Here is a 25,979-nt window from a genome sequence, read left to right on the forward strand (position 1 = left end):
GTGGTCTAGTAAGACAGCGTGCAGCAGTGTACAACTGAATGAAAAGGGAAAAAGTGGTGCAGACTGCTCTGTTTAATTGAGGTTTTTGTGGCCAGCCTCAGCTGTCACCATGGAGACAGTAATTAACCGTCACGTCCATGGCAACATGCTAAAACCTGTGGTGTTTTGCAGCGTTGTGGAACATGCAGTACAATACTAAAATCTAGCACACGCAAAGCTGATCTACTAAACGTGTGCAAAGTGGATTGCGTCCGTTAGGTGAGCAGAATAAGACGTGCAATCCATTTGGCGTCTCTGTCCTCATTAGAATGCAAAATGCATGCTGATCAACAAAACGGGAGGAGAAAATGCAAATATAATAATTTAGCACGCGCAATGTGATTTATCAACACGCGTCACCGTTTTGCGAGCACCTTTTTGCGTTTTATACTGACATTTACACACACGGCTGCAGGCCATCCTAAGTGTGTGTGTCAACATTTTGGACATCCAAAAATAAAACATATTAGGCACATCGTCTATTCAGCAATTTCCTTTTATAATTGTATAGCTTCGATGTATGCATTTTGGTGTCTGTCTTTTCTTTATGTCATTCGTTTGGTTTATTCAGGAAATATACGATTATATTATATCTTCAACATTAAAAGAAGTCTTGCATTGTGGATTTGTGCATATGTGTCTGTTCAAAAATGGTTTTAGGGTTTATAGTGGCGGCCTGGCTCGGTTGGTAGAGTAGCCGTGACAGCAACTTGAGGATTGCAGGTTCGATCCCCACTTCTGCCATTCTAGTCACTGTCCTTGGGCAAGATACTTTAACCACTTTCACCCAGTGCCACCCACACTCGTTTAAATGTAACTTAAATAATGGGTTTCACTGTGTAAAGCGCTTTGAGTCACGGAAGAAAGCGCTATTTAAATATAACTCATTTCACTAATGGATAGATGTGTGCTGCTGGTTCTACACATCACACACAAGTAGGAGCATGATAACAAAAATCCTCATTTAAATAGGGCGGTGTGCACCACTTTTCAATCGCACACGCAGTTTTAGTAGATCACACGCACCACGCCCACTCGTAGTACAGACAATTTTACTTTTTGCACACACTGTCTAGCGCATGGTATTTGGATCTGAGTAAACCAGGCACTTAGTCTCAGTTGAACTCCTGAATTCAAACCCTTTTGCACACTATTCTAATTTATTCACATGCACTTGTCTATGAATAAATCCCAGCAAAGGTCAAACTGTTTTTGAGGGCCTAAATATTTAGATAAATGATCATTTATTATTAAGTGAATACGGAATTGAACCTAGCATGTGCTAGCCATATGTAAACCCTATGTAAAAGTAAACAGCCCCTTTAAGAGTTGATGGAATGTATTTGCATCATTTGAGTATCTTCAAAAGTACTGCAATTGTATTTTAGGTGGGACAATGTATGCATGTCCATATTTTTCACAATTACTTATCATTTAATATAGTTGTATTTGCTTTATGATTTAAATGGAACTGATGGCATTTAATGGGCACATATTTAACTAAGTCAAATTGTTGCCATCCGTCTCATTACACGTTTGAGTAGTTGAACATATAAACATGTAGTTAGACGTTAATACTCACTACCTGCGTTTCCTTTCCAGCCTGAATACAAAGCCACAACTTCTGAACAACTGAACTCCACTTTCAAACCAGAGTTCCCACACATGAAAATGCGTTTTCCTATTGAAAATCCCAGTAAATCCGTTGAGGGATTATAAACACAGATATCCAATGTGGCCAGAATCCTAATAAGGTTACTGGAACATGAGGGGATGAGTGAGTGAGAGGAAATCTTCATTCATATATTCCTATATAGATGCCAAAAAGCTGGTTAAGTACTGCTACTATTGGATGTACAGTATGCACAAATATAAAACACAAATGTTTAAAGAACGACAATACTGTGAATTTGTCTTAAACTTAGAAATGTATGGTCATAAACAACCACACTGTGAACATTATTATATACTTTGTCACAATTAATGTGTCATTATCACCTAAATTGAGATCTTAAGCACTGTTACTGAAATACTACATTGGAATATGATCCTCCAAAAAACCGCAACCTGTGTATTAGAAAAAGTCTAAATAAAAAAGAATTCCATTCTATTCCATTGTTCCACAACCTTTAGGAATGTGAATCTTCCAACAACTCACAATTTGATTTAATTTCGAATTCAAAATCAATTCTCCATTAACACGATTTAAATTTAACCGATTCTCAAAGTATATTATTTGGTACAAGAAATATGATGCCGTAAAACCTTTCAAAACAGGTTACAGTATCTCAGCTTCTCTTGACGGCTTACATATGACATATATATGCACAGCGAGTAAGCGCAGAGATGGCCTTTTTTTTATTTTTATTTTTTTAACAATTGACCTGCCGCTTCTTTTTTCTGCTCGGCCACACTAGCTGTTCCAAGTCGGGACCCGGGGTGGTCCCAGTCCACGGTTTATCATTGTTGGCCCTGACACATTTGTGATTAAGGGCTATATAATTACATTTTGATTGATTGATTGATTGATTGATTGAAAACAATGTATTCTTAAAAAATATATATATACAGTATATATATTGGGGATGTCCGATAATGGCTTTTTGGCGATATCCGATATTCCGATATTGTCCAACTCTTTAATTACCGATACCGATATCAACCGATATATACAGTCGTGGAATTAACACATTATTATGCCTAATTTGGACAACCAGGTATGGGAAGATAAGAAAAGAATAATAAAATAAGATAAATAAATTAAAAACATTTTCTTGAATAAAAAATAAAGTAAAACAATATAAAAAGTTACATAGAAACTAGTAATTAATGAAAATTAGTAAAATTAACTGTTAAAGGTTAGTACTATTAGTGGATCAGCAGCATGCACAATCATGCGTGCTTACGGACTGTATCCCTTGCAGACTGTATTGATATATATTGATATATAATGTAGGAACCAGAATATTAATAACAGAAAGAAACAACCCTTTTGTGTGAATGAGTGTGAAAATGGGGGAGGGAGTTTTTTTGGGGTTGGTGCACTAATTGTAAGTGTATCTTGTGTTTTTTCTGTTGATTTAATTAAAAAAAATTAAATTAAATTAAAAAAAAAAATTTTAAAAACGAAACCGATAATTAAAAAAAAACGACACCGATAATTTCATTTCAATACAATTTCAATACATTTTAACGCATTTATCGACCGATAATATCGGCAGGCCGATATTATCAGACATCTCTAACATATATATATATATATATATATATATATGTATGTGTGGGAAAAAATCACAAGACTATTTCATCTCTACAGGCCTGTTTCATGAGGGGGGGTACCCTCAATCGTCAGGAGATTTTTATATATATAATATATATATATATATATATATATATATATATATATATATATTTATATATATATATATATATATATATATATATATATATATATATACATGTTTTAATTGATTTTGAAAATTATAAATTGATTTACAATCGTAATAAATACGATTCGTGATTTGGCTGTGAATCAATTTTGTTCAGCTTCCCTAATAAACTTTATTAATTGATTAAGTTATTTGCAAAATACTATAAAAGCTCAAATTAACGCATCTATTCAATTAACGGTGAGTCCCCTATAGTTGCATGGTGCAAAATAGCTAAATAAATCCTGGGGTAATGAATGCAGCACCAAAATACACTGGTGTGAACAACTGTGGCTGTGGGCAACCTCCTGATTGTACTTTTTCATTAACGCCACAAAATGCTAGTACAGTAGCTGCATTTGAAGTATCCTAAGTGTCAGTTGTATCTACCTTGTTTTGAAATGTTGGTTGTGCTATTTAGGTATTGGTGTGTGTTACACTTATCGTACTGTAGTTTACAAGGAACGTTTTAGAAATATTAAAGTTGGCTGAGTACTATTACAACATCGGCTCCGTTGCTGTGAAACTTACTTCATTATTAAAGTTAAAACAAATACGTGTTTTCAAATGTGTCTCTCCAATTATTGCCTGCTACCAGTTCATGACCACAGCTGTAATTACAACATTAAAAACAAAGACTTTAGAAGAAGTTAATATTTGTGGGTTGACCTGATGGGAATAGAAGAGAAAGGCTTCTTGTAGATGTCAGCCAGTTTGTCCATGACCACCGTGGCAGTGGTAAAGATCCTGTAGGTGTGCAGGAAGGTGTTGAGGAAGTCGATGGAGAGAAAGCGCAGGTCGGTCAACCTCTCCAGCAGACGCTCCACGCTGGCGTAACGAATCTGCGGGACCTTGCAGGAGTTGAGCGTCTTGCTGAAGCAAATGTCAACATCATCTTTATGGAGACGTGCATCGGATCTGATGGGTACACGTGTACACACACACACACACACACACACACACACACACACACACACACACACTAGCATGGGTGACTTGTTGGATTGATAAGCAAGGCTATGAGAAGAGCTGAATTACAATGGTTTAAAAAACAATATACTGTACTGTACAGCAGAACCTCTAATGTTGTGTTACAATTCAGAATTGAAAATTGCACAAAATTTTGTTTGAATTAATATAATGCAAAGCATATTCTAAAAGATGTGACGCCGTCCCGCATGGCGTCAAAAGAACTCTTGAGACAAAACCTGTGCACGCACGGTTTGCTTTTTCTTTGGCATTTTGGAAACACATTTTGTCAAAAGGGATGTCGATAAAACGACCATTAAGAAGCAAATTAGAACAATGCACAGTAAATCTGAAGAAACTTGAACAGAACTCATATTCAAAGCAGAAAAACTACATCTTTGTCCCAATGCTTTTGTTGAGTGTGATCATATGCATCATCACATTTTATACAAGTTTGATGTTTTACAGTGTCAACTTCTTTTCACAAATGTATGATAGTTTATATTGTCAAAATGTTACTTGAAACATTTTCTTTACGGTGATAATAGTAGCTGCAATGGTTGAGGGAAGGAGAGAAAAAGTTTTTCTTGCCTATTTTGTTTACATCAACGAATGCAGCGCTTTACGGCACAACACGTCACACTGTCGTGACTCTGCAACTCCACAGCAGTATGCAACAACTCGCAACTTTCTATGTCCCCATGGAGTGTTATTTGGCAGTCATACTCAATAAAAATCACAATGACTAAGTCACCAACACATACAAAATTCAATCACAAGAAAATTGGGGCGTACAATATACCACTCTCACAGGGTCAGTTTGACCCTGGAGAAGACCATTTCTGTTTATATTGTTTCCTTTAGGGCAGTGATCCTCAAACCATGGTACATGTACAACTAGTGGTACGCGGGCCCCATCGATCTGTACGACAAAGAATCACTTGTACAGTGTTTTATTTTCCTATATCCAAAAACAGCATTCCTGTTGAAACTGTGTGTAATATTACAGTGGCCAAAAATATTAAATATTCTAGTTAAATAAAACCTCTGCATTGTTTTTAATGCATACTTAGGCCTACAATGCTTCGTTACTGTATTTGAATGTTGCTCATTATGGTGGTACTTGGAGAGCCAAGTGTATTCTGAGGTAGTACTTGGTGAAAAAAGTTTGAGAACCATTGCTTTAGAGCATGGGTCAGGAACCCTTTTTGGCTTAGAGAGCCATGAAAGCCAAATATTTTAAAATGTATTTCCGCGAGAGCAATATAATATTTTTTAACACTGAATACAACTAAATGCGTGCATTTTTAAGTAAGACTAACATTTTCAGAGTATAATAAGTCTCCTTTTCTTTTTAATAACATTGTTATTCTGAAGCTAACCAATAATAAATAAAATACTTCTAACCATTAATGCGACTTTTTGAACAGGTGGGGTGGAAAAAAGGATGGATGGATTAAAATGCATGAGAATGTTTTATATTTTGAACGTTATTTTCAACACTGTGATTACCAGCAGAATTATTCATTACTTATCGTGTTAAGCAATGTCAGCTAAGATTTATCTGAGAGCCAGATGCACCACATCTGGCTCGAGAGCCATATGCACCACATCTGGCTCAAGAGCCATATGCACCACATCTGGCTCAAGAGCCATAGGTTCCCTACCCCTGCTTTAGAGGAAATAAAGTGTGGAATCCATAAAAAAACTGGAGCAAACTATATGTTCAACATAAGAGGTTCCACTGTATTGCAAATAAAGAATAAAAACCAAACTATTAAAAATAAATCAAGAAAAAGCATCATACCAAAAAGAGGTACACTCTGTGTTTCAACATCTTCACCCACTTAATGCTTTATGTTATGCAGCATGAAGAGATGGGTGCTCCTCTTCACACACACATTTCCACACTTACTTGATCATATGAGGCACGGTCACTTTGGAGTTCTCCTCAAAGACGCTGGTCATCAGGCCATTGCACCGGATGTTATCAATGCACTAGGAGGGAGCGAGAGGAGTTGTCAAATGAGGCTTGAAATCAGTTTTTGTCTTGCAGGAATGCTAGCATGGAGCCTCTGTGTTTGTGAAGCTCACCTCCAGGGAGCTGCACCCATGTATGTGTTTACGCTTCACTAAGCCTCGCCAAAGCCCGGTGGAGGCAAGCTCCCGCTCTTTGGAGGTTCTTGTTATTCAGTATGCGTGTGTGTGTGTGTGTGTGTGTGTGTGTGTGTGTGTGTGTGTGTGTGTGTGTGTGTATCACCTGACTAATATCGCTTGTCCACGCAGCCTTCTCCTGCCGCGAGGGCGCCAGCAGCACCACTGTGAACGAAGTCGAGTCGGATGGCTCCACCACCAGCTTAAAGTCCAGCTGACCAAATACTTGACCTCCGGCTTTCGCTGAACAATGACGGATAAGCAAGTTAATTAAGTGCACTTGCTATCTCTACGTATAAGTGTGTTTCTACATCCTGAGAAGCAAGCAAATTAATGGACTGTTAATGTCAAAAGATCCTACCCTGACTTTTAAAGGGGCGAGCTGCTGATATTTAAAGGGAACTCATTTCGGCTCACTTATCACCTGACAGCCAATTAACCTTAAATGTGTGTGGACAGCTTACACTCTTCATCCCCGGCATCCGGCTCCTCGATGAGCGTGCAGTCAATTAGGGACAAGACGCCGCCTTGCTGCAGGAGTGGAGCAAAAATGCAGTCAAATGTTGCCATTCAAATCAAACAACATGAAGAAAAGGGGTGGAGAAGTCACCTTGAGGAGGTGCAGTTTCCCTCCAGAGCTGCGCGTGCACACAAGGAAGTGTTTTGTGAACAGGAAGCACTGTCTTTCTCCTTCCTTCTTCAGGGAGAGTGAGCCGAGTCGGACCTTGCTGAGCTTGCCCCGCTCCACTGACGGTAGCTGGATGAGAGAACCTGGACAGAGCAGATTAAGCCCAATGCAATTTCCAAAGCACATTTTGTTAGATACTTATTGACGTATTGCACTGCGACTACTACATAAAGCACATAGTGGATAGTAGGAAGAGATAATCGATTAATTAAAGGTTGATTAATTGCATCTTAAAGCATTCGAGGATAAATTCCGTGCACTTTATGGATGCAACCACAGTAGGAAAGAGAGTCATATGGCCCCATTTGTCGTGGTCTACCTCACACATGAAACGTGACGAATTCAGGGGGTTCACTATCCACCTTAGCCGCCAGATGGCAGTAGAGTGTTGAATATCTTAAAATGTGTTTTGTGGCAATTCCAACTCTGACCACAGAGTCAGCAGCTATATGTAATAATAATAATAATAATAGATTTTAATTTTAGAAAGCACTTTACATTGAGTAAACAACCTCAAAGTGCTACAGTGTATTAAAAAAAATAAAATTAAAATAAAAATATAATAAAAAATAAATAAAAAGAAAAACTAGAACAGCCAAATAGCTAGAACCAGTATGCATATATCTAAAAAAAAAAAGGCTTTTTTAAAAAGAAGAGTTTTTAAGCCTTTTTTAATAGCATCCACAGTCTGTGGTGCCCTCAGGTGGTCAGGGAGAGCGTTCCACAGGCTGGGAGCGGCGGAGCAGAAAGCCAGGTCTCCCATTGTTCGAAGCTTTGTCCTCGGAGGTTGGAGGAGGTTAGTCTCCCTATGTAGAGTGGAATGATTAACCCTCCACTTTCCTCTCACATAAGATCCACCCAGGAATGAAGCCATATGAATCCCATTCCTACTGGAACAGAGCCGCTATTGATTCATTCTCAAGTAGTAAACTGTCTAATGAAACAACATTACATCAGCTGTGGAAATTAGCAACATTTGCCCTTTAATTATTTGATCAGCGTTGTAAATGATGTTTGTTTTTAAAATGCGAAGTACTGCAAGTTTTATAAATACATTTAAAATGTGCGTCAACAGTATTTTTCTGTGCAACATTTCCATGGAAACATCAGTTCAGAACATTCACTAGAGATTCACCTATTCCAAATATTCTCAAACTGTGGTCGCAGGCCCCAACTGGTGAAGTCTGTAAATATGTACTGTATATGGAGTATCACTGTTATTGCTGTCTGTGCATTGTGTGTAATGCTACAATGGCCACAAATAATAAATATATACTTGTTAAATAAAACCTCGGCCTTGTTTTTGAATAATACCTAGGCCTATTAGGCTACTGTATTTTAATGTCGGTCATTATGGTGGTACTTGGAGAGGTAAGTGTTTTCTGAGGTGATACTTGGTGAATAGAGTTTGAGAAACACAGACCTAATCTATTTAAAAAAATTAAAATAACAACTGATAATAAATTTCCAGAGGAAGTACATTTTTTAATAATCTTCAAATTTTATTAAAGTTTAATTATCTATTTTTTACAGCACATTATGCAGACAATACATGTAACACTTTATGTCACATTAACCACGGGCCCAAAAATGTATGTCTGGCTACTCCATACAATATGATAATGATAATGATAATGATAATATAATATATAATGATTGGTGTGTAAAATGAGCTTTGTTAAGTCATGTGAGGCAACTATATGGCATGCATTTGTGCGTGATAAAAGGGGGAGTATTTTAATGTTGTACCATTACAGTGTTTAACTCAAAGCATTTGCCTTTAATATTCACTAAAAAAATATATCTCTATATTGTTCAATATTGAATGTCCATGTATGTTAATGAGAGAAAAAGTACACTTGTTGGTGCCTGTGTTAGGAAAAGACACTGCAGAGGTAAGGTGTGTAACTGTGGCTAAATTAGGGATGGATATCAGAACAGGGTCTCAGAAGAATCATCTGGAGTTTCAGGCTTTTGTTTGAATAAGCACTTGATGTTTAGTTATGAGGAGAGCTGTTGGTGTTTCTTTCTTTGAATACAAACTCTACGTAATAAAACATGTAAAAGGAACCAATCATTTAAAAGTTAATTATTGTGTCCTGCTTTCCCAGTCAAAATAATTAGTTGATGTTCATTAGTTGTTGTGGAATTCATGCTACACAAATCTTTTTCGCCTTGGCGCAATGTGGCACTGCAAATGTGGAACTGATGAAGACTCACCCTGCCTGACGAAGGTCTGGCTAGTGTCCAGCAGGATGTCACAACCCTCCACGATCATTCTCTCGATGGCCAGGTTTTTGCGAATATTTTCAGTGTCGCTCACCTCATCGTGCATTACTCTGAGCACGCAAACACAAATCAGCTGTCAGTGTTAAAACTAAACAAGGGGTGAACAATTTAAAAAACAGTCCCCTTTACCTTGACAGTTCCTCTAATTTGGACTTTGCAAACTCCAAACTCTTACGCTCCACATGTTCGTGCGGCGTGTGTGCCAATAACTCGTGCAGGGTGATGATATAACGAGGAATCTGGTACAAGAAATTAGTAATAACAGTATTTGATTTGATTAGGAAAAATATGGTGTAGTCATACAGTATGAATAGTGTCTTTCAAAAGTGAGTACATATGAGCAACCACTTTTATTAGGTTGTCTAAAGAGTCAACACTATGAAAATGAAACTTGTATATAGGTTAGAGAAGTCCGTGTACAGCTTTTAGGTATCCACTAAAAATAATTAACGACACAACAATTGTTATCTAAATAGCCAGCACAAGTAAGCCCACCCCACAGTGAACATGCTCGAATTGTGTCCAATTTGTGTCCAAAGTATCAACATAAAGGTTTGCGTGTATTAAAACATGTGCAAACTTGATTGCGCAAACAAAGCTAATGAGCAAAATAGCGAGAACAGTCCATTTAGCTTGTCTGTCATGCATATGAAGAATATATGCAGATTATCAGAAGAGTACAAGAAGAGTAGTAGAAGGAGATGCAAATATAATCATTTAGCACTCGCAATGTGATTCATCAAAGCCGCACGTTCGCATTTATATTCATCATGTTTGGAATCTACGAGCAAACTGGCACATTTACGCACAAACGGTTGTACCGCAGTCTCCTTCGCTGTGCTAAAAAGTGGGTTCCGTTGTAGACCGCACTTCAGAAGCATTCTTTATTGTCCATAAAAGGTGGCACAGAATATAGTTGTGTGCTGCATGTTTCAAAACATAACAAAATGTCACATGTTGAAGCTTGGTAACATGAATTTGGAGGGAAATTATTGTCTCCAAGGGATTTAGATTTGAGAACAACTGTCTGACCCACACTCCGGAGCAGAAGGTTGCGGTACTGCACCATTAAGCTGGATGCCAAACGCCGTAAAACACAAAGAAGAAGAAAAAGAAGATTGTCTCCATGCTGACAGCTGGTAACACATCCAAAAATCCTAACTTAAATACGGCAGTCTGCATCACTTTTGCACTTATGTACTATTTTTGGCCACTGTAGCACTACACATAATGCACATAGTAGATCATCCGATAATAGTACGATAATAGTACATGTGTTTTTATAGTTTGCATACGCTATTTTAGCACCTGATGTACACATCAGGCCCTTGTGGAGGTGTGTGTCTGTGCTCATTATCAGTCTGTTACATTAGTGAGTTACAGTCCATGTTAGTATTAATTTTTCCTCTCAATGAACCACAGCTCTGCAGTGCTTGCAGCACTCATACATCCCCAGTCCGTGATGCAACCACCAACATGCTTAACTGTAAGCAAGAAAACTATTTTGATACTCACTTTTTTGCCAGCTATTCAAACAAAAATGATTGTGTTTTTAGTTGTAAAAAAGCCAGACACGAGATACTGTATATTCGTGTACCGGTATATTATTTACTATTAGTAAAAATGCACTCTCTCTAATCTATTATCCTAATTGATTGAAAAATCTCCATTCGTTGCGCAGACCTGAAACATGGGGTAGGTGAGGAAGGTCTCAAGCATCCTCCCCTCACAGGCGGCATTGGACTCGTACTGTTTAAGCAGCTTGTCAAAGTCTCTGTTCTGCTTACAGTTGGCCAAAACCTGCAGGCTGTATTGGTGGTTTCTTACAAACTCCTGGTAGATGTTCAGCATGGGCAGCAGGATGTCAAAAAGGTCGGCTGGGAAGAGAGCGAACAAAGAATCACATCTCTTTACCACTGACTTTTTATGTACAGTACATGGAGTGTTTGGACGGCAAAACTGTACATGACATTGTTCATTTTGTCTATGGAGATGTTATGTTATGGTTCAGGGAGGTAGGAGTGAACCAGTACCTGTTAGATAATCAGTGAAGTGGTTACCACTTGTTTCAAAAACATTGACTCATTGTGATTACCTTGAACACCGACTTGGCCCATCATGGGACACCCTCATATGGACATACTAATACATTCCATTAGGAAAGTATACTTACACCTTCTCTTTTTACAGCCCTATCCAAAAATGTATTGAATGCATTTTTGGGCTAAAAAGTCTGCACATAACACCCTGTAATGACATCTTTAAAATAATTGTATTAATATTTTTACTAAAATAAAATAACACATGTACTGTACATACGTGTTCACTATTTTCATGACTGTGAATTAAATTTGTGGCGTTGTGCTGAAAATGCTAGCATACACATAATACAGAGAAGGTGAAAGTTGTATAATAAGACAAATACTGAATGACATACAGTCATTTACCGTATGTCCCGCCTGTGCTTTTGCAAAGAAGTTTTGATTGATGTTACGACCAATTTTACGTACGTGCTTCCTAGTACCTTTAAGATGTGAATTAGACTAGAGCACATTGAGCTGTTTTTTTTTTTTAGCTTTTTAAGTCACTCTGGTTTGATGACAGTGCCACCACGTGTTCTTATTTTTCCGAAAAATAATGGCAACAGAGTAGCGCGACACGTTTTGGCCAATGTTTACCCTTTCGTGTGGCGCAATTCAGGAATAGGAAAAAATAACTTGCACATAAAAAAGTAAATACAAATGCATCTTGATGTAAATTAGATGTTCTTTTATCTGATTGTACACACAGTAACTACACAGTCAATACTTTGCAGCCTTCTGTCTGTAATTGACTCACGCTGTTGATGTGTCAAAATTTAGGGTAACACTTTAGTATGGGGAACACATATTCATCATTAATTGGTTGCTTATTAACAAGCAAATTAGTAACATATTGGCTCTTAATTAGTCATTATTAAGTACTTATTAATGCCTTATTCTGCATAGCCTTATTATACAACCAGTAAGCCATTAACTAAGAGTCTTCCCTCAATAACCTGATAATTATTGCTTATTAGTAACCCTAACCCTAACCCTTATATGTTCCCCAAGTGTCCAAATAACTCTAAATTAAGTATTTGTTACTTTAATAAGTAACTAGTTAATGGTGAATATGTTCACCATACTAAATTGTTACCAATATTAGTTAAACAATATTGGCTCTTAATTAGTCATTATTAAGTACTTATGAATGCCTTATTCTGCATGGCCTTATTATACAACCAGTAAGCCATTAACTAAGAGTCTTCCCTCAATAACCTCAGAATTATTGCTTATTCGTAACCCTAACCCTAACCCTTATATGTTCCCCGAGTGTTCAAATAACTCTAAATTAAGTCTTTGTTACTTTAATAAGCAACTAACTAATGGTGAATATGTTCCCCATACCAAAGTGTTACCAAATTTAGTTAATCAATATTGGCTCTTAATTAGTCATTATTAAGTACTTATTAATGCCTTATTCTGCATGGCCTTATTATACAACCAGTAAGCCATTAACTAAGAGTCTTCCCTCAATAACCTCAGAATTATTGCTTATTCGTAACCCTAACCCTAACCTTAACCCGTATATGTTCCCCTAGTGTCCAAATAACTCAAAATTAAGTCTTTGTTACTTTAATAAGCGACTAACTAATGGTGAATATGTTCCTCATACTAAAGTTTTACCAAATTTAGTTAATCAATATTGGCTCTTAATTAGTCATTATTAAGTACTTATTAATGCCTTATTCTGCATGGCCTTATTATACAACCAGTAAGCCATTAACTAAGAGTCTTCCCTCAATAACCTCAGAATTATTGCTTATTCGCAACCCTAACCCTAACCCTTATACTGTATGTTCCCCTAGTGTCCAAATAACTCTAAATTAAGTCTTTGTTACTTTAATAAGCATCTAATTAATGGTGAATATGTTCCCCATACTAAAGTGTTACCAAATTTAGTTAACCAATCAGTTATTGGGCTATATTTGAGACTAAATGCAAACATATTTCCTTTTGCTTCAGTCAGAATTGTGATAAGACGGAATTTTATTCCGTGGTTCCATTTCTCCTCTCTTGAATTTGTCCCTAGCAATTTGCTGCAGTGTATGTCGGCAGTCTGTCTCCTTGGCGATGCTAATCAGTGTGCAGCCTTCTGTTTTAAAAAGAGGTGAAAAACACTGAGGCGCCTTCTACCCTTGGTGCTTATGGTTTGTCGCTACAATGTGTTTACGTGTTGGTGACAGAGATAGTGAAATTAGTGTTTGTGTGTGTTGCGTTAAGACGTCAACGCTAATGTTTGAAGAACTCGAATTGGATGTAGAGAAACTGTGACCTTGACGTCACTGAGCGACTGCACACAATGTGTGTGTATGTGTGCGTGTGTTTGGTGGTGGGGGGTCAAGTAACAGCTTACCCAGCACCAGAGTGGGCCAGTTGGCAATCCTGGCCTTCAAGCCTTGGTGGAAAATTTCATGTAGGAACATGATGGTCTCACTGCAACACAACACAACACAGTGTTCACACTCCCTTACATAGCGCACACGTCTTCTTTTTGATTAGCAACAAATCTGGTCCGTTTGTCACCACGCACCTGTTGAGGAAAATGCTGCTGACGTCGTCGTGGCTGATGGGGGGCTTCTTGGAGCTGGCAGCCATTCTCAATGGTCTGAGGAAGCAGTTGACTAGGATGTAGAGCTGGTGGACATACCTGTGTTAAAGAACACAGAAACACAACAGCACATGTGAGCAGATCTGGCTGGTCCACCAATACATGTATTATATATCGCTGCAGTAGCTGATGCTCGGTCGCCATGGAAACGTCATCGATGCTGTTATTACTGAGTCAATGTGCTTTTAAAAGGATTTTAAAGCCTTAAAGCATGGGTGTCAAACTCTGGCTCGTGAGGCGATAACAAATTAACACTAGAGCTGGCCCGCCGATCAAATACAGCGGCGGTGCCGCGGTACACCGCTAATTCTCATACTTGCCAAACCTCCCGGGAGACTCCCAAATTTCAGTGCCCCTCACGAGAATTATAATGTCCCCTTTTCGTCCAGTCCAACAAGAGCTGGCCCAGTTACATAATATGTGCGGCTTTGACACGCACATGTAAGTGAATGCAACGCATACATGATCTTCAGCGATACAGGTTACACTGAGGGTGCCAGTATAAAAAAACTTTAACATTGTTAGAAATATACGCCACACTGTGAATCCACACCAAACAAGAATGACAAACACATTTTGGGAGAACATCCGCACAGTAACACAACATAAACACAACAGAACAAATACCCAGAATTCTTTGCAGCACTAACTCTTCCGGGACGCTACAAGGTGTGTGTGTGTGTGTGTGGGGGTAGGGGGGTGGGAGTGTATATTGTAGCGTCCAGGTGTTGTGCCGGATAATGCACCCCCAACGTAGAATGCACCCCCTGACGGGAGTGTTATATCAACTAAAGCCCACACATAAAGTTTCCACGTGCAAGATTAAATCTATTTGAAAAAGTTATTTAATAAGAAGCCAAAAGTGCAAAAACAATAATGTTCGTGTTGGAGGAGTTGTGAATGAATGAAATATGAAATCCGTGCTGCAGTCTGCAGGTGTACCTAATGTTGTGGCCCAGCAGCGACTGTAGCACGGATTTCATGTTTCATTCATTCACAACTCCTCCAACACGAACATTATTGTTTTTGCACTTTTGGCTTAAATAAATAAATAAATAGATTCAATCTTGCACGTGGAAACTTTAAGTGTGGGCTTTAGTTGATATAACACTCCCGTCAGGGGGTGCATTCTACGCCGGGGGTGCATTATCCGGCACAACACCTGAAGAGTTAGTACTGCAAAGGGTTCTGGGTATTTGTTCTGTTGTGTTTATGTTGTGTTACTGTGCGGATGTTCTCCCAAAATTTGTCATTCTTGTTTTGTGTGGATTCACAGTGTGGCGTATATCTCTAACAATGTTAAAGTTGCTATACGGCCACTCTCAGTGTAACTGTATTGCTGAAGATGAAGTATGCGTTGCATTCACGTGTGTGTGCGTACAGGAGCCGCTCATATCTTGTGACTGGGCGGGCACGTTGTTAGAACGGATGAAAAGCGGACGTGACGTCAGCTCGTAGAGGTCGTTAAAAGCAGTGCCTGTAAGGCACGCCCCCAAGACTGTGGAATACGAGAAATAATGACAGATGAACACCTTCGTTCGATAATGAGGGTTGCTTCAGCTCAAAGCCTGAGCCCCGACTTTAATGAACTAGCATCCAAGAAAAGATGGCAGGTATCTGGCTTGGGCACATCAGATTTGATCAGTGTGTTGCAAACTGAGCAGTTTAAAGTCCTGAATGGTTGGTTTATTCATTATTTTATTTTCAAATTTATTAGCCTGTGGAAAAAGTTAATGTTGATATTTACCTCAGAAGGCTGCAAATAGAAAAGAGGCATTCAATTTTTATTTAAATTGTATTTGACATGCCATTGATATTTTTTAATTTTTATTATTATTATTTGAAACTCAATGTTGTATGTCACTATAAAGTTATATAAGCCCTGCTTGTTCAATATTTAATGCAAAACTTGTTTGGGTCCCTATTAAAAGGCTAATTTGTTGAACATGGGGCCGCGGCTTTGTTCAGTTTTAAATTTTGGCCCACTCTGTATTTGAGTTTGACTCCCCTGCTCTATCCCTTCTAATAGTGGCTAGCTATATGTCGGGTATAATTTAAACTAGAGATGTCCAATAATGGCTTTTTTGCCGATATCCGATATTCCGATATTATTTTGCGAAAAACTACAATGGAAACGCAGCTACTGTCAAAGTGGAGGCACGTAAATAAGACCGGACACAAAACAGCGCATCCTGAGGAGATGGTCAGAAAACGGCTTGAAGACAGTCTTTAAAACATAATGTAATCTATGCAACATTTTTACCAAAGAACCACTAATACATGTTTTGTAGACCACAAGAAAGTGTTTTAAATGTACAAAAAATATGTATATAATTTGACCCCTTATAAAGAAAGGCCTTCAACGTTCAATGTGCAAACAGACATACTCTGTCTCTGCTTCCACCATGTTGAAGACAATCTGGTTCCTCTTCCTCATGCTCTCAGCGTGAGGAGAGCAGATGTAGTCCTGCACGATGATCTTCCACTTCCTCCGACAGAGCCAGCCTCGCATGAAGCTCTGTACCTGAGGCGAGACAAACACATCACCTTGCAGAGAGCAGGCGTTCGTTTCATTCGCCTCTTAATGATATGCGTTTGTATACCTTCTTGATCTTTTTAATGTCGGGGTCTTCTGTTTCATGGTTGACGTGGTAGGGTCTCATGCGCTCCTTTGTTTTGTTCAAAGCTACAATCTGCAAAACACAAAACATTGTATTATTGTTAACAATATACGGTAACACTTTAGTATAGGGAACATATTCACCATTAATTAGTTGCTTATTAAAGTAACAAATACTTAATTTACAGTTATTTGGACACTAGGGGAACATATAAGGGTTAGGGTTAGGGTTAGGTATAGGGTTACTAATAAGCAATAATTCTGAGGTTTTTGAGGGAAGACTCTTAGTTAATGGCTTACTGGTTGTATAATAAGGCCCTGCAGAATAAGGCATTAATAAGTACTTAATAATGACTAATTAAGAGCCAATATGTTACTAATTTGCATGTTAATAAGCAACTAATTAATGGTCAATATGTGTTCCCCATATTAAGGTGTTACCCAATATATATTCCAAGAGGCAATGCTTAGGTGCAATACACTACGTACACCTGCACAATACTGTACAACACAAGCGCTGTGTCAAAAACTATTTTACCCCAACAGGGTGCAGACCTCCACCAAGGCTTTTTGCACTAAATTGCCATCTGCTGACTCTGGTGGGTCACTGCAACACTTGGCCCCAGAAAAGGAGAACAAAAAACACTTGCCATAGTCTTTTCATGCTTGGCGGAGCTAATGCCTAGTTTGGACCGACACAACTGCATTTGTTTCCCATTTCAGCGAACAGTCATTTATTGAAAAAAATATTTGTGGCAAAATATTGGGGTCTTTTTTTAAGTTGATTTAAATTGTGCAAGCAAGTAATTAACAGTGATTAATAGTGTTTAATCAAATTTCAAAAGTATGACTAATCTTGCTAAAAAGATTAATCGTTTGACGGCACCAGTTTAAACCTAATAATAATAATAACAATAATAATACTTATAACTCATTGTATTGATAAAAATAGGTACTATATATATGTAACACAATACGCATGTCATTTCGTCATTTTAATATAATCATTTGATTATTATCATGGTCTTTGTTACCTTATTGTTAAGCATGGCCATTTCATCTCACATACGTTCAGCCTGTCTAGGAATCGTTATCTACCAAATTTTCATCTTCCCAAGTATCCCAAATTTTCAGGAATTTTAAGTTTTCCAGGACATTTTTCCCATTGAATGGGCCAATTTTCACTCCCACATTTCTCACCTGATATGAACCGTTTCACCATCAACACACTCCACTCACCTTGGACATTCAAGCCAAAGTGTTCGAAAATGTACCTGATTACCAGGAATTACCAGGAACAAATTTTGGCCAAAATAAATCTCTAAATATCCTTCATTTCTTATCCGATTCAAATAGTTTCGGGTTCTAAAATGTCCCTGATCATCACAAATTCCGGCTTTTAAACAACACTGTTTTTGCCCTTTTTTCTTTTGACTTCTTTTCCCCCAGTTTTCATCCGATCAGAACCCTTCAAGTATCAAAACATTTGGCTCGGCCGGCAACTATATTTTTTTTCTTCTCAAAGTCCCCTGATTACCGGGAATTCCAGGTTTTCCAGGACATTTTTCTCTCCCATTTATCACCCAATTTGAAGTATCCACACACCCTGGATATTGAAGCTACAAGTTACCAGGAATTTATCTCCATTGATAACTAATATGTAAATAATATATCATGCATATCCCACATTTCTCATCCAATTTGGATCGTTCCACCATCCACACACTCCACTCATCCTGAACATTCAAGCCAACATGTTTCCCGGTTACGAAAATTTCCGGAGTATCTTGAATTACCATTTCCCCCATTGAAAATAAATTGGCAATATACAAACCTCTTCAAATCCCATTTGAACTATTCCAACATCCACATACTCCACTCACCCTGGACATTCAAACATTTCAGTTCCACTGACGTGTATCGGCGGCTTGCGCACATAAGGCATTCACATGCAATTTATACCGGAAATGTATATTCTATTTATCTGAATATTCTTCCCTTTTCCCATACTTAAACAAGGCTGCCAAAATATTAGAAAACCCAGTGCAGTATAGTTCAACACCACAATACTAAACAAATGGTTCAAGTAATTCCTCTTTTAATACAGCTCTTGTATCGGATATTATCGGATCTCATGCAAGTGTACCGAATGTTTTGGTGAGTCTGATTACTGTCTATAATATTGATTTATTTTTTGACAGTGTTTAGTGCACTCAAACCTAAATGTGTGGTTCGCATATTTGTATTGAAATCACAAGGCCCCCAGCACATTCCGTCACTTATTGTGCGTCCTGGACCTGCTTTGCATAATATAGGTGACCACTCCTTTTAGAGGCGGCCTTAGTGATGTTGACTGCGGAACTCCTGAATAAATAGAGGGACGCGGGAGCTGAACCTTAGAGCATAGGGCGAGACTGTGACTAAGTGTGCAGCTCCATGCGTTCTCCTCATGAGCTAAATTAAACTCTGTCTCTGCATGATTCCTTGCTTCTTGTCTGATTAATAGATGTCATCAGTGTTTGAACCTGACAGAGTCACTCATCCATCCATCTATTCATTTACTACCGCTGGTCCCTTTCGGGATCGGGGGGGTGGTCACTCGGGCAGAAGTCAGGGGTACACTCTGGACAAGTCGCCACCTCATCACAGGGCCAACAAATTAGTGCATTTTTTTATATTGTAATTTAAGTGAAGTGCTTGTTACGAGAAGAATGCATGATGGATGGTGACATTAAGCAAAGAAAAGGTTTTAAAGCAGGATACTGGATGGGAAATCATCTTTAGATTAATTGTATGTTCTATTATCTGGCATCAGACTACAAAGGTTGTGATATTGGCTAACAGAAAGGCTTTTAAAGGCCCATGAATACACCTGGCAGCTCCTTTATGAGTGTCACATTAGCTACAAGCAGATACCAGTCAGATTAGCATTTAGATGTTTCTCGGAAGAGGGCGAGAAAAGCTGCTATATTATCAATGCTTTGTAAGGGAAGGAAATAAGCTTTTCCATGGTTATTACACATAATCAAGTGACAATTCTGCAAGCACGGCTAATAAAAGCAACACCTGCTTCTGTGCAATGTAACATTAGTTGTTTTACCTTTCAGCCTGTTTGCATATTAAACATCAACTAAAACGCCATCTTCATTTTCTTCCTTTCAGCAGCAAATAGGATGCTGCCAACTGTTGAGTTACAGTTGCTAGCCATTTTAATTATTCATATACAATGAACAACACACACACACACACACAAAAAGCAAGTGGGTATTTTTAATGAGAAGGATCGCCGGCTGCAAAATGGCTGTCGAATTGTAATCTCTTTTCATGAGCGGCAGATGTTCCTTACCAAAAACGGCCTGTGTTAGCATTTTGATTATCTGCGGGGCTACATACGATGTGAAGACATTACCATTGGCCAGAAGACATAGCAAAGGAAATGTTTATAAGTGCAATTACTGAGGCACAACATAATGCATGGCGGTGAAGGTGAGATTTATGGAGATGATAGCTGCTGGTCCCCAAGGGACCAATAGTTGCTTCGACCAGGACTATAGCACCAGCACATCGACAATATTTCTGCACAGCCACCTCATTAAAACACAGCAATGGTACAGAGACTGTGATGTAATTCTTCACATGGACAAGAATAATGTCAAGCCATAACTCATAAAAAGTGTTGCATTAGCTGGAATCTTTCAGAATCAGGGGCAAGTGACGTGTATTTTTTTGTTTCATCTTTTTTATGTCCATGTATGTACAGTATTGACTTGATTTACTAATCCAAACACCACGCGGTAAACAGCACGTGCAATCTATAAAATAGCATGCACTCCCTATGTCTAGCATTAAAAGATTACAGTTGGTACAAAATGCGGCTGCTAGACTTTTGACAAGAACAAGAAAGTTTGATCATACAATGCCTATACTGGCTCACCTGCACTGGCTTCCTGTGCACTTAAGATGTGACTTTAAGGTTTTACTACTTACGTATAAAATACTACACGGTCTAGCTCCATCCTATCTTGCCGATTGTATTGTACCATATGTCCCGGCAAGAAATCTGCGTTCAAAGAACTACGGCTTATTAGTGATTCCCAGAGCCCAAAAAAAGTCTGCGGGCTATAGAGTGTTTTCTATTCGGGCTCCAGCACTATGGAATGCCCTCCCGGTAACAGTTAGAGATGCTACCTCAGTAGAAGCATTTGAAGGCCTACCGAAACCCACTACTACCGACCACGCAGTCTGATAGTTGATATATCAATGATGAAATCTTAACATTGCAACACATGCCAATACGGCCGGGTTAGTTTACTAAAGTGCAATTTTAAATTTCGCGCGACATATCCTGCTGAAAACGTCTCGGTATGATGACGTCAGCGCTTGACGTCGCGGATTGTGGAGGACATTTTGAGACAGCATGATGGCCAGATATTAAGTCGTCTGTTTCATCGCAAAATTCCACAGTATTCTGGACATCTGTGTTGGTGAATCTTTTGCAATTTGTTCAATGAACAATGGAGACAGCAAAGAAGAAAGCTGTAGGAGGGAAGCGGTGTATTGCGGCCGACTTTAGCAACACAAACACGGCCGGTGTTTCATTGTTTACATTCCCGAAAGATGACAGTCAATCTTTACCATTGGCCTGTGGAGAACTGGGACAACAGAAACTCTTACCAGCAGGACTTTGAGTTGGATACGCAGACACGGTACCGTGAGTACGCTTCCAAACATTTGATCGCTTGCCCGTACGTGCGTGCCGCTATGTGCATGTCACGTAAATAATTCAATGTATACACCCTGATGATTATCTTGTGTGATGACTGTATTATGATGATAGTATATATGATAGTATGTATCTGTATCATGAATCAATTTAAGTGGACCCCGACTTAAACAAGTTGAAAAACTTATTCGGGTGCTACCATTTAGTGGTCAATTGTACGGAATATGTACTTCACTGTGCAACCTACTAATAAAAGTCTCAAAAAGTCTCACGTACGTAACTTTGGGGACTTTGGGGAAATATATGTGCTGTATGAACTCACATAGTCATTCACATCGACGTCCCACTGGGTTGTGAGTTTTTCCTTGCCCTTATGTGGGCTCTGTACCGAGGATGTCGTTGTGGCTTGTGCAGCCCTTTGAGACACTTGTGATTTAGGGCTATATAAATAAACATTGATTGGCATTGATTGATACCATTTTTTTGGTCGTGTTGCGTGTGATCTACTAAGACTGTGAGCAATTGCAAAGTGGTGCAAACCGCCTTATTTAAATGAGGATTTTACGTGAACTATCTGTGTTGGCCCTGTGATGAGGTGGCGACTCGTCCAGGGTGTACCCCGCCTCTCGCCCAAATGCAGCTGAGATGGGCTCCAGCACCGCTCGCGACCCAGAAAGGGACAAGCGGTAGAAAAATGGATGGATGGATGGATGAATATACGGGGCATCACCACGGAGACACTCTCATTTACTGCACATTCATGCTATCATGCTCTTACCTGTGGCGTTTAGCTATGTTTTCAAACAAGCAGGAGACATCTACCACTTTTATGGGCATTTTAGATGCAGACGTGCAGTGCATCTACAAAGAAACCACTTTTTTTTTTCTTTTCTTTTTTACCGCCGAAGCTGCCCTCATTGGAGAGAGGCTGCACTTACACCACTCAATATGCAAAAAAAATGCATACTTAAAGAAGTGTTTTTTTCATGTAAGAAATATTTTAATAATACATATTATGTGGAAATAATAATAATATATGTGGGGGGGGACAGACGGCATTAAAAAAATACTAAAGGACACCAAAACGTTTTATTTTAATTTGTCTTAATCAGCCCCTTAAGTTCTCTAGCAGCTATAAATTATAAAATAATGTCGTTAATTAGACGATATGTCTAATATTTTTAATTTCTGACCGTCCAAAATGCTGACAATACACGTGTAGGAAGGAGGATTCTTGTCTGTCCATTGTCTGTCTGTGTCGGCCAGCACCGAACCTGCAGCCGTGTGTGGAACTGTAAGTTTGCACGTCCGTCTGACCCGTGCTAAATAAAACGTTAAATAGTGCTCGCAAAACGGTGATGAGTGCTGATAAATCACATTGCGGGTGCTAAATAAATATATTTGCATCTTCTCCTCCACGTATTGTGAGCGTTTTGATGATCAGCATATATTGTGCATATTAGTAAAGACAGAGACGCAAAATGGATCATTCTGCTTACTTAACAGACGCAATCCACTTTGGACACGTTTAGTAGATCAGCTTTAATAATAATGATAATAATAATAACTGGGATTTATATAGCGCTTTTCTAAGTACCCAAAGTCGCTTTACATGTAGAACCCATCAATCATTCACACCTGGTGGTGGTAAGCTACTTTCATAGCCACAGCTGCCCTGGGGTAGACTGACGGAAGCGTGGCTGCAATTGGCGCCAACGGCCCCTCCGACCACCACCTATCGTTCATCATTCAATTCACCGGTGTGAGTGGCACCGGGGGCAAAGGGTGAAGTGTCCCGCCCAAGGACACAACGGCAGCGATTTTTTTTGGATGGTAAGAGGCGGGGAGCAAACCTGCAACCCTCAGGTTTTTGGCACAGTTGCTCTACCCACTACGCCATGCCGCCCCTTTGCGTGTGCTATCAGGTTTGCATGTGTTTTAGTACATGCAAACCTTTAATAAAGTGCTTTAAAATGGTAAAATGTTTCAATCAGATTAATCACTCTTTTGCATGTGGACTAATCATGATTAACCACAGGTATTAACCATCTTGCATAATTTAAATTAGCCTAAAAAAGATCCCAATATTTATACAAATACACTTTTGTGGTGTGAATGTCTTACAGAAACATTTTAAAATGTTGTACGTGATTGTACATCATTTATTTGCTCAAAACTTGGTAACAGTTTAAGTTTACGTCCCGTCGCGCACAAGCACACCAGTATTTTTACTTATCTTTGCACTGACTAATGCATTGGCCAGATCACTGACCGTATAACAACGCACACCACCTTTCAGGTAATCATCCACTGTTAAGGTAAATGAGCATGTGAGGTCAAAATACATTGTGCGATTAATCTTCTTATATACATTATTAATGTGATTATTCTGTGTGATTAATCGCATGAGTTACCTTGCTATTTTTGACAACACTAGTTTGAATTTATTTTATTTAAATGTATTTAATAAATACTAAATAAAACATAATATTTATTGGTATGTTTTCTGTATATTTGTTCACAAATACATTTAAACAAATATTGGAAAATATAATATTTATAAATATGTTTAATGTTATTTTATTTTGCATATCAATATTCTTTTTAATCCTGCCGACGCTCCCAGTCTTTTAGTTGCTGCAGTTTCTAGGGAAACAGTGTTGTTTGTATGAATGGCTTTTCCCCCCTCACAATGGTATTGTGAACACATGCAGTATTTTGCCTGGCAACAAGTGGTTAGACAGACTTTTCTCTTTTTTTGTGTGTGCAAATTATGCACTTTTTCGTTAGGTTAAGTATTTCAGTTGTGTTGACATTATAATAAATACTGAATAAGCAGTGATTATTTTAGCCTACAGTTCCTAAGTGCTCTATTTAACACATATACACAAATAGAGAATTACATATACTTATATAGCTTTCTGTAGTGTTTTTGCTTTAGGAGAAATTAACACATTTGTTTCCCTATAAACCAATAATTACAGTACTTGTGTTTATGTAAAATAAGGTTTGATCAATCAAAAGTAAAGGTAACTCAAGTGTGTTAGTTTGTGTGTGTGTGTTTTAAGAAAGCCATACATGCACATGCAGCGTTACATATAAGTGTAGCATTTCCTTGTCAGAATGTGACGGCTTATCATGATTCTACTCCTACGCTCAGAGAGCTGATCAATCCCTACACACACATAACGTTAACCAACAGGGATATGACTATATGTTGCTGATGAATACATGTTTGTACAGAATGCAACCACAGAGATGTGTGAACATGTGAGGAAACAACATGTTTATGGATCATGCATGCAGTTTTTAGCGGGTGTGCATTTCGAATTGCATAAGAAAAACACAATTTCTGAATGCAAATACCTTATTTATGAAACGAGAATGACCACATGTTCAAATGTGCATTATCTGCATTGTGTATGTGTGTGTTTAGACTCACTAGTCACAGGATTAGGTACACCTCCACAGTCGTAATACTAGAGTTGTATCAAAAATTCAGCCTTTACAAAGAAAATCATGCTCAGATTCTTTTTTTAATCAAAACTGTCAGACATTTTTTGTGGATGTAGTTGGGAAATATACAGAAAATGTTTTCCTTATTTGCTTTACAGTATTTTTCAGAGTTTAAAAATATCAAATTGGATCAATTTCAAGCATTTCTAAAGAGCACCAGCTCTTCAGTAAAAAAACCAAAAACACTTATTATGCTGTGAAAGATGAACGTCCACTTCCTTGTGGTCTACATAATATGTAACAGGGGTTATTTGGTCAAAATTTTTCATAAATTGTGTCTTACAGATTGTCTTCAAGTCACTCTCTGACTGTCTCTTCAGGATGCGCCGGTTTGTGAGTGGTCTTATTTATGTGCCTCTACTTCGACTGTGTTATCTCCCCGTCAGCCATGTTGTAGTTTTTATCGCTTTCATGTCAAGTCTACTGACAGATATAAGTTAGAAGTATACACTACTTTGTGCATGTACGAGCCAGCCTGCCCCACAACAGGTTGACAGAGAAAAAGAAGGAACCTATTGACTACAGCGCGGACTACGATGGCAGGTAGAACTTTACCATAAATGGATATTTCCACTGACGTCACATGTGGGAAAACTGTCACATATTGGGCTAATTCCAAACGACACGTTTGGAGGAAGTATGAAAGAAGGCAGGATTGTTTTATAAGCATCTCCGCAATGCCTTCATGGTTTGATTTGACATTTTCAGGACTTATGCAGATCTCAAATACACAAAACCAAGTACCAATAGGTAAGAAAAGTAGATTTTGCATAACTTTTTAAAAGATACAACTTAATACTACTGGTCAAACACATACAGTCACGATTAAAAGTTTGCATACACTTGTAAAGAACATAATGT

At 38.4% G+C, this 25,979-nt stretch overlaps 1 protein-coding gene across 4 annotated transcripts in view; it reads right to left on the reverse strand.

Annotated features, from left to right (window-relative positions):
* Positions 1–25,979, reverse strand: part of LOC133575874 (ras-specific guanine nucleotide-releasing factor 2) — a 131,641-nt gene that overhangs the window by 39,030 nt on the left and 66,632 nt on the right. For all 4 annotated transcript variants that reach the window (XM_061928763.1, XM_061928764.1, XM_061928762.1 and 1 more), the window contains exons 4-15: positions 16,863–16,952; positions 16,647–16,783; positions 14,182–14,298; positions 14,005–14,084; positions 11,251–11,444; positions 9,697–9,806; positions 9,499–9,617; positions 7,201–7,361; positions 7,055–7,121; positions 6,697–6,833; positions 6,352–6,434; positions 4,137–4,385 (exon numbers count right to left, since the gene is read on the reverse strand). In XM_061928763.1, the coding sequence (XP_061784747.1) occupies positions 4,137–4,385; positions 6,352–6,434; positions 6,697–6,833; positions 7,055–7,121; positions 7,201–7,361; positions 9,499–9,617; positions 9,697–9,806; positions 11,251–11,444; positions 14,005–14,084; positions 14,182–14,298; positions 16,647–16,783; positions 16,863–16,952 (1,544 nt within the window). The remainder of the gene's footprint in view (positions 1–4,136; positions 4,386–6,351; positions 6,435–6,696; positions 6,834–7,054; positions 7,122–7,200; positions 7,362–9,498; positions 9,618–9,696; positions 9,807–11,250; positions 11,445–14,004; positions 14,085–14,181; positions 14,299–16,646; positions 16,784–16,862; positions 16,953–25,979) is intronic.

Source organism: Nerophis lumbriciformis, linkage group LG33 (genome assembly GCF_033978685.3).
Source record: "Nerophis lumbriciformis linkage group LG33, RoL_Nlum_v2.1, whole genome shotgun sequence".
Classification (NCBI taxonomy): Eukaryota; Metazoa; Chordata; class Actinopteri; order Syngnathiformes; family Syngnathidae; genus Nerophis; species Nerophis lumbriciformis.